The 14,427-nt window shown below is 40.2% G+C and overlaps 1 protein-coding gene across 1 annotated transcript; it reads left to right on the plus strand.

Annotated features, from left to right (window-relative positions):
* The first annotated feature begins 3,483 nt into the window (after positions 1–3,483).
* On the plus strand, positions 3,484–10,912 carry chrnb3a (cholinergic receptor nicotinic beta 3 subunit a). Its single transcript, XM_037242122.1, has 8 exons — positions 3,484–3,738; positions 7,483–7,634; positions 8,129–8,173; positions 8,906–9,015; positions 9,102–9,615; positions 9,830–10,020; positions 10,109–10,301; positions 10,435–10,912. The coding sequence occupies exons 1-8, from the start codon at positions 3,678–3,680 to the stop codon at positions 10,564–10,566; spliced, it is 1,398 nt and encodes a 465-aa protein (XP_037098017.1). The 5' UTR covers positions 3,484–3,677; the 3' UTR covers positions 10,567–10,912.
* The last annotated feature ends 3,515 nt before the right edge of the window (positions 10,913–14,427 follow it).

Consider the following 14,427-nt stretch of genomic DNA (forward strand, 5'->3'; position numbering starts at 1 on the left):
GCTAGTGATCATGTTCTCAAAATGAAAAACCTAAATTATCTGCCTCTTCTGAACCAAAAATGCAATCAAAAAAGCTGTTTGCATCTCTGTTCCGCCAACATTTTATTGCATGTACAGCGTGCGGTCAACTGTCAACTTGAATTAAATAAGACTTTTTTTCCTTAACAATATAAAAAGTACACTATATTTGGAAAACATAGACAATTAACACATTTATTTTAAGTAATTACAGAAAAAAAAACTTTTAATATATGCACACCAGTGCGAGGCCTTTCATTGGTCGAGCAGATTTCAGGTACACAACTGATAATGTGTAACATGGAAGAAGAACATCATGGTCGTTTTGAGAGCCACCCCATGTTGTTCTGCAAACACATGCCCAACACTCTCTTGATATTTTTTCGCTTATATGGGGGCGGCGCTGAGATATCAATTTGTTTGCAGGATACTGGGGGAGGAAGAGGTAGGATAAGAAGAAAGCCGGAGATGCAGTCCACAGTCATGGCGAGGTGTTGACTTTGATGGTTAGCTGAGGCAGAGAACAATCACATTTTATATCCGTTGTTTTTCCCTGGCACACTTGTAATGGAAGAGTGGGAGGAGGATGCAAAGTGAACTTCTGGAATTGGTTTGTGATTTCACAATAAAATTAAGCCTACTCTATGTAATCGTTTTATATTCTTCATTGCCTACCACAAAGGATTATGATTCAATTGTTAATGTAACATCTGCTCAGATGTTATAATTACTGTGTTCTGTGATATTTGCCATATTTGAAGACGTCACAGTTTCAATGCCCAATTCTGATTAACGCGAAAGTTACAAATGAAATACTATGTCTGCCACGAAGAAATATTCAGTCCCTCCTTAAGCCTTCATGTTTGTGTGTCACAATGATCCTATAGGTAAGTTGTTTGGAGATCTAAGATCCTGTCGGGGTCACCATGGCAAACGGATCCTAGGGGAGGGACCAGAATTTGCTAAACGTTTCAGATTAAAACATGGCAGGCTTCTTTTTTAGGCTCTATCTATTGATTCTCTGTGTGGCCAGTAGGGGAGTTCATGGAATTAGCCAAATATTACGGTCACTGAAAGATTTGCCTGCAGGTTTGCCAACCAATTATCAGCTTTGACGGCCTAAATCACTGTGGATTGCAGTCTAACAGAAAGAATAACATGTCTCACATGTACTAAAACATGAAATAACATAAAATAATCTCTCTCACTCTACAATGTTTTCCCTCGAAGTGGATAAGAGATTAGGCTTTCAAAATGAGATTTTTTTTAATACCACAGTAAAAAAACAAACAAAAAACTACTGGTTACATGGTATTGAATGTTACATTCCATGTTGAAAACAGGCCAAGTGGAGCTAATAAGCAATATTTACTATGCATATATTCAGTCTCCATGTTAAATTAAATAAGGTCTGATGTCGCTGTACATGTAAGTATCAGAGAATATTTTCCACTTTAAGTCCTGCTAAGTGAGTCATTTCTCTCGAGATAGTTTCCACAGCTTTACCCTCAGGGTAAACTCGTGGTTCAATACACTAATTCCGAGCTGAGTGATACAATGCACTAGAATGTTGACATAGCATACAAGATCTGTGGGACTGCTCCTAGAAATGAAACCATACCGTTGTTCACAAATATCGTCTTCTATCCTAAAAGTCGATAGCTTTCGTCATGCTTTCCCATAACGTCCTTGTGTGGTTCATCAACTTTACTCCTCTATAGTTCCCACAACTCTGCTTGTGGTTGTTGTTCTTAAAAAATGGGCACCAGCACACTTTCCCACCAATACTCCACAACCACCTCCCCAAGATGCTTACCGACACAAGTGCAAATATTGGGCAAATATTACCTCTCCACTACAGCTGCTTCTGGCCACCAAAACAACTGGATTAGAAAATCAGGCCCATCTCTTTATAATTATCCAAAAATATTTGAAGCCCCCGCCCTTCTTTTTTCTTCAGCATTGCAGGATTTCAATCTAGTGGCTGAGATGTTCGCAAGGTAATTGTTATTTTTCACGGGAGTTACTTCTTGCTTATGAATAGCACCAGCAGCAACATTAGAAACTGCTAAAACTGCTTATCATGCTAGCTCTGTGTCTATAATTGTAAAACCTGTCATGCAAAACAGTCGCAAAGATGTTTGCCAGACATTCGCCAATAGTTTTAATAGCCGCTACCTTACTGCAAAGAAATTTTTAACAAAAAAAAAACAATATACAAAAAACTGTTGGCAACGGTTTGCAACCATTTAGGAACCCTGACGAAATACCAAAATTCGTTATGTGCTCAAACACTTGCGGATCAGATACGGGCTTTATTAATGATAATAAGGGTACATTGTTATGCTGAGGTGAATTCATAACAATTTCATAAAAAAATCATGCCTACAATAAATTATGATTTTTGTGAGATACGTATCTGCTTGTCTCTTAGAACTGTGCGCAAGTCATGTAGGTTTTGAATCAAGTTTCACACATGAATGTAGAAACACAACAATGTGATTGTGTGTGTGAGTTGTACAGGAATGATTCATCTTGTGGTTCCTCTCCCATCTGCTGTAAGCTCTAACTTAATCAGGAGAAAGCAAGAGTCCATCTCCCGTTAGAGATCAACACGACTTGTTTATGAGTCTGCCGACTGCTAATTTGATTGCTTGAACAAACAACATCCAGGCCTGCAGACTGTTGGTCATGCATTAATTCCCACCAAGTGTCAGTCTCCATTGCAGTGTCCCACATAGTTTCATGTTTCAAGTGCAGTTCACCTGCAAATAATGAAGTCTTACACGAAACCCTTTGTTCAGACAAGGACATTACATTCATTAAATTGATATTCACATCTGCAGATCATTATATAGGCAACTGGAATTGTATTATTTACTATAGAGTGTAGCTAGATGATGTTCTTTTAATAACGTTTTAATCAGGGCTGGGCAGCTACCAATACGAGGTATCAAGACAATAGTTTCAAAGTATCGAAGGCTTTGATAGTCTCCGATACCAGTTACCAATATCAGTCACTGGCACTCGATGTGTGCCTGTTGCCTATAACAAAAAGAAAGGAAATTATCTTTTGGAAGGGACTGTATGTGCATCGCGTTCATGTTTCTTGCTAAAATCACAAAATTGCAAATTGTCAACATTTTTATTTTATTTTTTTAAATGTAGAGGAAATTCAAACATTTTGAATTACAAATTCCACTAAATAATATTTGAACAAACTTTATACTGACCTTTTAATTAAAAATGTGTTATTCATTAATTCTACAAAACTATGATGTAACCCGCTACAAAAAAATAATAATTAGAAACTCCGGTTAGAGCGTGAAAACATGTCACATCTTCTTAACTGCCCTGAGGGAGGATGCACTGGACACAGTGGACAGCAGGGTCATCTCTCCATCCTTCAACGGGCCAGCCCCCTGCCACTGCCTCCTCCTTCGACAGTGCGCGTCTCTTCACCGGCACTCACTTGCAATCGCAAAGAGACGCCGGGTCTGGTCACAGAACACCGGCACGGAGTGTTTCCACAACATCGGAGCGAAGGCGTGTTGTTCTCGTTGCCCCCGTGGATTCAAACTGAACGTCAAGACAGCGGATACTTCTGCTTGCAGCAGAAATTGGAGGACGTAAAAACGCGAGTGTTTGTCACACGCACGATGAAGTTTGTGCTGGTCGTGTTGTGGTCGCTCCTGACCGCTGAGAAGGTTGCTGTACAAGGTAAGAATGTGCATGTCCAGCTTTGACAGTGCGACGCACCATCTCGGCATTTCACCTTATATCGTCAAGTCCCTTTTTTTTTTTTTGTTAAGTAAATAAAGATTATGTATCTTTGTTGTTCTTTACAGTCAACAACTACAGGCAACTTACCCAAACACATTATTTTATTAAGTAATATTCAATATTTGCATTACATGCATTCCTTTTATATGAAATCAGACAATGATACGTTTAACCTACATAAATTCCCACTTCAATGACCTTGAGATGGGAAGCACATTTATTTCCTGAATAACTAGTTTAATGACAGGTAACAGTGGTACGGCACCGTTTGACAAAAATAGTAGGAAAAAAAAATCATCTATAGCACAACTAAAGGGACGTGTATTAATTTGTATCAATTCGCTAAAGTCACCACTTTATCCTCAGTACCCCTACTTTACAGGTAGAACAAGAAGTGGAACACTGAATTAGTTTCCTCAAATGAAGCTTAATGCGTTTCCAGATAAGGCCCCATTAATACTTTGATGGTCACTGTCAGTAAGTTATTTGTGTATTTTTCTTTTTTTTGAGGCTCTGCCAATAAAAGATTTTGAACAATCATCTGCACATTAGAGGCCATTTGCAGACAATAAAGTACTCCCGGGCATTGAAACTGATCAAGTTAACCGTTGCAAAAATCCTGTCATTGTAAGTGCATAAAGCCATTCATAATCAGATGTGTGTTATTTACGAGCAGATTCAAAAGATAAAAAGGGAGAACAACAATATGAAACAGCCTCAAACCATTTGGTGTACACAACAAAATGAAGGGCTCCCTTCTATGTTCCCATTTCTCCTCTCAGTGGTACATCACACTGAGGCTCAACAAAGAGCAGATGGTGGCAGGGTGATGCTGATAAGACTGCTACACATTCAAGACCAGTGGTGGGTTAAATACTGGGGAGCATATAGTGAACACATGAACAAACACATTTTTTGAATGTGAACCATATATACACGCACACACACTAATGTGCCATGATTTATCCTCAGAGTGTCAACCCTCCCCTGGTAACACCGGCTGTAGTCAAATCAATATGGTGCCCTTCACCTCTGTGCTCACCCCCCCCCCCCCCAGCCCCCCCCCCCCCCACACACACATACGCACAATAAAATAGATCCAGGTGAGGGAGGAAGCTTTTTTTTTTTGCTCTAGGTTTTTGAGATATGACTGCGTCCAGCGGTTGACACTTTTCAGATGACTGAGAGTTCTGCAGGCATAATCTCTTATTTGGTGCGTGATAGTAGATCTGATGCAATGGGATGAAATCCACCTGAGACTAAAATCAGCATGAATTTATGATCAGACACGCAAACATACAGTTTGAATACACCCTATGATTTTGGGATCGGTCCAACCTATGACTGTTCACAGGTTGGACTGGACCGATAGTCCTGAAACCTTTACCTGAATATTGATGCCATGTAAACGTAGTGCATGAAAGCAGGCTGGATATCTTTTGTGTTGAATCAAAATTAGACATTTGCAAATATCTGCTTTGGAAAATAATAAACAACATTTTACCTATATTCTGACATGACTCCAGACATAGTTTCTGTGTTGTCTACTCTGACACCCCTAACTATAGTTAACTTCCCTTTGCATTTCAATCTCTTGGCCATGTCGCTCTCAGACACCAATAGGAGTTTGCTGTGGGTCAAATCATCTCACTCTTTGCTTATCGTCTCTCTCCACTCATCATCTGCTGATGCATGTTTGTCACTGTGCTGCATTATGATGCAGCAATGTCTTATGCTGTTGAATATTCAGAGCACTTGGGTTACTGCTGATTTACTGTGGCATCCTGTGTCGTGCTATTTCAGGGCGATTACTGTGTAGTGCTGCTAGTGTCCAGTGAATTTGTCTTCTGCTTGGAAGTGACAGAGAAGATGTTAGCCTCAAAAGGAACAAGGATCTAATCCACAAAACAACAAGACAAGCTATGCTAACCAATCACATATCGACAATATAACACAAATTAAATTAATGCAATGCAATGTAATGCAAAAACTAACTAACTAACTAACTAACTAACTAACTAACTAACTAACTAACTAACTAACTAACTAACTAACTAACTAACTAACTAACTAACTAACTAACTAACTAACTAACTAACTAACTAACTAGCTAACCAACCAACCAACCAACCAACCAACCAACCAACCAACCAACCAACCAACTAACCAACTAACTAACCAACTAACCAACTAACTAACCAAAACCCCTTTCAAGAATTATATGCGTCAATAATACAAACAAACATGCAAGGTCAGTTAATTGAAGACTTAAATTGGCCACGGTTTTGAATGTGAGCGTGAGTAGCTGTTTGTCTATACGTGCATTTCGAATTAATCCGCTGACTTGTTGACATTGCACCATGGCTTCCACCAAAGCTAGCTGGGATAGACTCACCTTGTTTGTGAAACTTGTCCTCAACAAGCACTACAAAAAATTATTGAATGGAAGGTGTTTGGCAAAATACCCAGGCAAAGAAAACCCTTGCCAAACAAATCATGTGAGTAGGACACTGGAAAGCAGTCAGTCCCCATCCAGCCAACTATTCATTATCTGTACCGCTAATTATGGTTTAGGGTCACGTGCATGATCCCAGCAGACTTTGGCCCTGAACTGATCTCCAGCCAATTGCAGAGCACAAACACAAACAACAATTCACATTGACACATATGGACAATACAGAGACTGTAATTCATCAACTATGAATTGTTTTGCAATGTAGGAGAAAACCGGAGAAATCCCACTGAGAAAGACCATGTGGACTACACATAGAAAGGCTGGAGCTTGGATTTCCCACAACCACTGAATGCAGCCACCAATAGTCTACCTGTATTTAAAAGAGGACACACTATGTGTTTTTATCTGTTTACTTGAAGGACCTGACACCTCTAAGGTCTCTAAAGAAGGGGTCTCCTGCTCAGCTTGAGTGTCACTCTCTAAGTGACTGTTACGTCTCGTGCCTGACTTCACTGAGCAACTCAACTCTTCTCCCCTAGCAATGCTTCTGTCAGAGTTGATCATGTCAGTATGATCATTTTGTCAGCCTTGGGACCTTAGATGCTTCCACTCGGCCATGACCAGCTGTCAGAGTTGACAGTTTGGCACTGGCACTTCCTCACCACCCCTTTCCCTTTACTCCTGAGGAATGCTGTACTTCATGTCTGTTGTGTGCAGGTTGATTATCTCTAGTGTTGTGTGTCATGTGCAAAATGGCGCAGAAGGAATAACGTGAGGTAATCGTGATCGCCCATTCAAGTGCTTTAAGTAAAGGAGCTGTATTCCCTTCATGCTTGCCGTACCTCATAGGATTTGACTGAGGGCAGGAGTTAGATTAGAGCAGGGGTGTCTGTGGGTACCAGGTACCCCCGAGGACCACATGGGTAGCCTGTGGGTGTATTCTAAAACTAGCTCACCAGTGACTTTCTGTCTTTTTTTTGTGTTGCATTCTTTTTTAGATCACATGTTTATTTTTTCTCTCCACACAGGAAGGCTGGAGCCAGAATCAAACCCTCCACCTTTGAACTGTGAGGTGGATGTGCTAAATAGTGGCAATCCTTACTTTGTTTATTTAAAACCAATTTCTTGATAAAGTTATTGTTAGATGGCGGAGGTCAACATTCCAGCCATATGGACAATACGTCAAATTACTTTGCTTTATTTTAGTTTTCTTTTTCTGCTTCCAGCTCAAGATGACTTTGTGTCGCTGGCCGAGTTGGAAGACGCCTTATTGAGGAACCTCTTCCGAGGTTATCAGAAGTGGGTTCGGCCTGTACAGCATGCCAATGACACCATTACGGTGCGCTTTGGACTTAAGATCTCACAACTGGTGGATGTGGTGAGGACTCAACACGTGCAACTACAGTGACACAATACGTTCAGCACTTATTTTTCATCAATGTAAAAAATTAAAATTAAAATTACTGTCCACAAGTTGTATTACGTGAGTACAGAGGTCAAAACTGCGTAAAGGTTGCACACTACCTGACCTCAGGTTAGCATGATGATGCCTCATTAACACATTGGTTACTATATACTCATTAGAGGAGCAGGTACAGAGTTAAGGAGGTACAGCTTAAGCCCCCCTGAGAGATCCCACTACCCTCACCGAACCGCCACTGAATTTGATACTTCTGTCATGCTTCTGAGCTTTCTTGTTTTCCTTTGGTGATACTAATGAGGCTCCAGTTTCCAGCGATACTGTTCTCATGCAAGAGAAGCTACTTTATCCCATAACAATTATATTTAATCAAATTCAACATTTCTTTGGCTCTCATTTCCTCATAATTTTATTTCAGAGAAAGAGAAACTGTGTTCCCTTTGTCCCAACAGGATGAGAAGAACCAATTGATGACTACGAATGTCTGGCTTTGGCAGGTATAACACCAGCCTAACGGAACGCTATGCTTTGTGCAGTAATAACTTTTATGTTACAGTGTTTTCAATGTATACTTTGTTGATGAAGTGATACTCAATGTGTAGGAGGAGCTGGTGATGAAGAAGGCAGGTTGCAAAAATATATAAAGTAGCTAGTCAGGCTTTTTTAACTGTGTAAAAATCACATTATGGTTGAGGCCATAATAAATGTAGCAGATTGTCATTTATAGCAAGAATTGACATTCTATGTTTAATTAGCGCTGCTAGAATGAATCCATTTTGTTAACCAATTAACAAGCATGCCATTGCTCATAAATTTACAGTACAACCGAACAACTCTCCGCTCTCCATGGTGCTGAATAATCTGCTTGACGTTAATTAAACTTCAAGAAACACCAAATCATCTGCAACATGAAACCAATTCATACCATCTTTTGACTTGTTTAAGTTTCTGTAAATGGTTTGTGTACCGATGCACTCGCATCTACTTAATCAAAACTGATTTTTCAGTTCTAAACGGTTTTCATTAAACACCTAGTAAATCATTTAACCAACACCACTCAACCAACACTACTGTTAATCACTAAAATTATTTGAAATCCTCCAGATGTAAGTAAGCTAGAAGGTTAATTTCCAGCCAGTGCCAAGGTACCGACACACAATCCACATTCCGTTTACAATACAAATACCGTTTTGTAGTACACATTGCCTATATTCATGACTTTTTTAAAGGAATGGGTCGATGTCAAGTTGAAGTGGAATCCAGAAGAATACGGAGGTATTACATCTACCCGAGTACCTTCAGAGACTATATGGCTGCCAGACATTGTTCTGTATGAAAAGTGAGTGACACAATATTCTTTCTTTTCTGGCTCTCATTTTGTCTCAATGATATATTTTATTCCATCCCTTTCCTATGGCTCGCTAGCGCGGATGGTCGTTTTGAGGGTTCCCTGATGACTAAAGCCATTGTTCGGTGGGACGGGACGATAACATGGACCCCGCCTGCCAGCTACAAATCCTCTTGCACCATGGATGTCACCTTTTTCCCCTTTGACCGCCAAAACTGCTCCATGAAGTTTGGCTCCTGGACTTATGATGGAAACATGGTTGATTTGGTTCTGGTGGATCATTATGTTGACCGCAAAGACTTTTTTGACAACGGAGAGTGGGAAATACTCAATGCAACAGGAACGAAGGGAAACAGGAGGGACGGGGTGTACTGGTACCCCTTTATAACGTATTCCTTCATCCTCAAGAGGTTGCCCTTGTTCTACACCCTGTTCCTCATCATCCCATGCCTCGGTCTGTCCTTTCTTACTGTGCTGGTCTTCTATTTACCATCAGATGAAGGAGAGAAACTGTCACTTTCCACATCCGTTTTGGTGTCCCTTACTGTCTTCCTCCTGGTCATCGAGGAAATCATACCTTCATCCTCAAAGGTAGACTGGCTTGAGGAGTTAGGCTGGTACAGTAAACACAGAATTGTATTGTCAATTTGTAACCCAACAAAGGCTAGTTAAAGCTATAATCACTTGTGGCACAAATTGTTGTATCAGTGGGGAGGATAGGGACTGGGTCAGCCTGTGAATAGCTCAAATCTATGTAGAATTGATGCTCTTGATATCTATATTGTTTTCTCTTTCTTTACCCCAGGTGATCCCTTTAATTGGAGAATACCTGCTATTTATTATGATCTTTGTCACCTTCTCCATTATTGTAACTGTTTTCGTCATTAACGTCCATCATCGCTCCTCTGCAACCTACCACCCTATGGCCCCCTGGGTGAAGACCCTTTTCCTTCAGAGACTGCCCAGGCTGCTGTGTATGCGGGGGCATACCGACAGGTAAAAAAAAAAAGCCCAATTGACTTATGTTATGTTGTCATACATACAATAGTTATAACATACTGTGCATTGTATGCATTTCTTATAGATACCACTTCTCAGATACTGAGATAAGTAGCCCTGAGCTGAAGCCACGTAGAGGGAAAGGAAAGAAGGCGGCTCCTGGACAGCCGCGAGGCAAGGAAGAGGAGAATCAAGCCTGGCTTGCCATGCTGGAGACGGCCACACATTCTGTTCGTTACATCAGTCGTCACATCAGAAAGGAACACTTTATCCGTGAGGTATGTGGCTTTGAGGGACAATTTTGGTGTAATGAGTCTGGTTTCACTGACTGTCATCATCTCGTATAATAATAGCAATATCCACAGAAATGTTTAAGATTATGGCAGTAATTGGGTCTTCCTATTCATACAGGTTGTGCAAGACTGGAAGTTTGTGGCTCAGGTGCTGGATAGGATTTTCCTGTGGGCCTTTCTCACGGTGTCAATATTAGGCACAGTCCTCATCTTCACACCAGCTTTGCAGATGTATTTCAGCTCACCTTAACGAATATATACTTGCAAATACTGTATTTTAGAATTCCTGTTTTTCAGAGTTTCAGAGTTCAAAGTTTAATAAAACTCAGTTTTTTCTTTTACCAATAATTTAAGTACATGCACAAAAGTGTGCAAACAAATAGCAATAGGCAGGTACTCCTTGCATGAATGGTTCTACACAGCCATTTAAATACGGCACAATCACAAAGCATTCATCAGTAAATTGTTTTGTGCCCTATACACAGCATGCTTGACAAGGTGATTGCACTTAATACTATGTAATTATAATAAAGTTGTTATTAAAATGTGTACTGTCATTACTTAAAATGTTCATTAAATCACGAGTTAAAAATAAATGCATGACGTTATTTCGCCTGACTGTAATGCTATTGAGTGACCACTAAACGGCAGCAAATACGTCCATCCAACCATTATCTGGATTTTTTATCCTCACATGGGTCACAGCCTCTCCCATTTTATTGCATTAATGACCAATAAATTATAATTACAGATTTTATAGGAGGTTGTAGGTGCTCCTCTCTGATAAGCAGCAGTCAGGGATTCCTAAATTACATTCCTTGTCAACGAGCACATAAACTGTTGTGTATCACTGACGGTAAAATCACTCTTTAATCTGTCTACCTCTTGGCAAACTGCCCAGTCTTTTTTTTACAATAAGTTGCAATTGTAGTGACATACTGGGGGAGCTGAAAGTCTGAGATTTTGATATGCACAGGTGCGCATGCGCACAACCTAAAGCTGTACATTTACTTTCCTCTGCCACTTTGCAAGGCCAATGGTGGCAATGAATTTGTATACTTGTAATACTGCATACTGTGCATATTACAACAGCCTAAAGTTCAGCAGTCTGACACACATCTCAACCTGTCTAGTTCTTATTGGTTCCTGCCGCATTCTCTTCCTTCTATGCCAGGGTTAATTCGTGACCTTCACCTCATTTTGCTGCTAATGATTGCAACAGTGTAAATACTCTACCACCACCACACACACACACACAATCATGCTCGCTCGCTTGCTTTGGAAGCCAAATTCACAGTTAAAATAACAAATGAGCTATATTACATTGACAAAGGTTTCAGAGTGAGTGAGTGAGTGAGTGAGTGAGTGAGTGAGTGAGTGAGTGAGTGAGTGAGTGAGTGCAATATGTTGACTGAAAAAATTTGTTTGTTTGAAGTGCTAGTCTAAAGTGAAACACAAAAAGTATAGTAGCAGTGCAAATAAACAGGTACAGCATGCATGGAGAGAAATACAGCACACGACAAATGAACCAAATTTTCACATTCAAGCAAGAGTCCCATTCCTGCAGGCTGAGCTGAAAAGCCATCTCTTAATGCAAGCTGATGGCAGTCAACATACATATATGAGAACGTGCAAAGACTGGACCCGGAAGTACACATGCAAAAAGGGAGGTGAGGAGAAGAGAGTAAGGGCTGTATGTACAAAACTACTAGAGCAAATGAAAAGAGTGATAAATAGTGAAAGAAGCGCTGCAGGCGAACTTCTAATGGTTTTAGGGCGCTGCTGCATCGGCTGCGTACTGACAGTTCAACACATGAACAGAATGGAGAGGTGAGGGAAAATAAACATACAACGTGTAGACAGATTGAAGGCAGATGGGGAAGGACAGAGAGGAATCAAGAGAAACATGGAAGAAGGGAGGATGAATGAAAACAGAATCGGAGAAGTTTTCGGCTAAGTGATGACAACATGAATGACTTATATAGTACCAATGGCCCATACACGTGAAAGTGGAATAGCGGCAGGTATAAATCAATGAATTGGCTATGGTATCACCTAAAACTTTGAACCGTATTTCGCAGGCACAAAGGTGGAATAGATGTAGTGTAAAAAGGCAGATTTCCTGGTGGAATTTACACCAACCAAGGAGGAAGCAGCACTGGTTTTATGGAGTGTTTGGATTTTCCTTAGGTAAAAAAACTCCATGGGACAGATGAACATCTATACAAAGCTTGAGGGTGGATTACATCTTACCTTGGAACTGGCTCTTATCGAATGTCGACATTCGATGACGGCTGCCATATAACAGAGAATAGACTTTTTTTTAGGTTGTCCCTGTGGTTCAGGTGGTTGCTCTTTTCGAAGACGGTCCTATGAAGAGACTTTTGGTAAATCATAACCTTAAACTGTTGGGTGCTTATACTCATCAGTGGTGGTCATGGCGATGACGGTGTGCCATTACTTTAAAGCTACTTCTGACAATGACAATGTTTCAACAACTCACCACATCTGGGCGACAGAATGCGATTGAAGTTGAATTCAGTTGCAGGATGACTGGTTGAACATTGGTACGACGGAGAAATGTTGCTGGCTACAAATGGAAACATACTTAGTGTCATGGAGTGAATGGAGCTGGGCGACCAAATGCAGCTTGGACCAGGGTTTATTGAAGAACTCAAAAGATAGACTAGAGGCTCAACTAGGAACAAGACTAGAACAGAACAGAACAGACTGGAAACTAGAAACAAGAAGACATGAGACGTGAACAATACGACGAGGAGAGACACGCAGACAGGACTTATATACGCGACAGGTAACGAGAGGCAGATGACTGTGATTAGTACCGTAATTTTCGGACTATAAGTCGCGGTTTTTTTCATAGTTTGGGTGGGGGGGCGACTTATACTCAGGAGCGACTTATATACAGATATATGTTTTTTTTCACTTTTTTGGGCATTTTATGGCTGGTGCGACTTATACTCCGGTACGACTTATAGTCCGAAAATTACGGTACATAGATTGAGAGTAGACACAGGAAGGCAGGGGTGACGCGAACAGAAACCATGGCAACATTAAAACAAGGAAAAAGAGACGGATCGTGACACTTAGATGAAGTTACTGCATGTTAGCTGCAATGATGCCAGGATTTTAAATGTTAGTTGTTTTTTTACTCTCACATAACAGCTCCAGTTGGAATGAATATACAATGTATGTTACATTATTAAACTCTTTATGAATTAAGCAACAATCAAATGTGATTAACAAATAAGTAAATGAAGTGAAGAGAATGTTATAAATTACTACCCTCCATGTTTGTTTGCTTCTTTGTTAGAAATGACATTTCCCCCAATTTCTCACTGAATATTGCACACATCTTTCAAGAATGTGTGTGGCGGGTAGCAATAAACGTGTACCATTTGGTTATAATCCAAATTAAGATTATGATGGAGGTCTACATTCTCCTGAGTGCCTTTCACTTTGTTGCAGGTGTCACCGCCCAAGTGAAGATACTTAATCAAACATTTGTAGACCTTTTATGCATATTGGGTGATACGTTCTCATTAGTAGAACAAATGTTTTCAAATAACTCATTTGTTGTTTAGTAAATCTCCCACTCGGGTTATCTGCTTACTCCAGGACTCGAGGTGAAAGGAGATCCGCCACATTCTGGTTCTTTCACCTTCCTCACCATTTGCCAAAATGATGACAAATGACAAAGTGCTTTTTTGATTGTGATCATTTCTATTCTCATCTGTGAAATGTACCCAAGTGATGAGAATGATTATTTTTTACACAGGGCTAGTTTTCGCATGAGACATTTTCATTATATATATCGGACTACATTGAGACGAGAGTGGCATAATTTGAGTACCGTATTTTTCGCACCATAAGGCGCACTGAATTATAAGGCGCACCCTCATTGAACTTTTTATTTTAGAAATTATTTCATATATAGGGCGCACTGGATTAAAAGGCGCATAAAATAGAAGCTATACTGCAACAAACTGAGGTTGACTAGGGTATGCATCCACTAGCCAATAACCAATGAGCCCTCTGTAAACAATCGCGTTTCTCAAACTATCTCCTATAAAATGATCGGAACTGACTAAAG

Source organism: Syngnathus acus, chromosome 1, assembly GCF_901709675.1.
Source record: "Syngnathus acus chromosome 1, fSynAcu1.2, whole genome shotgun sequence".
NCBI lineage: Eukaryota > Metazoa > Chordata > Actinopteri > Syngnathiformes > Syngnathidae > Syngnathus > Syngnathus acus.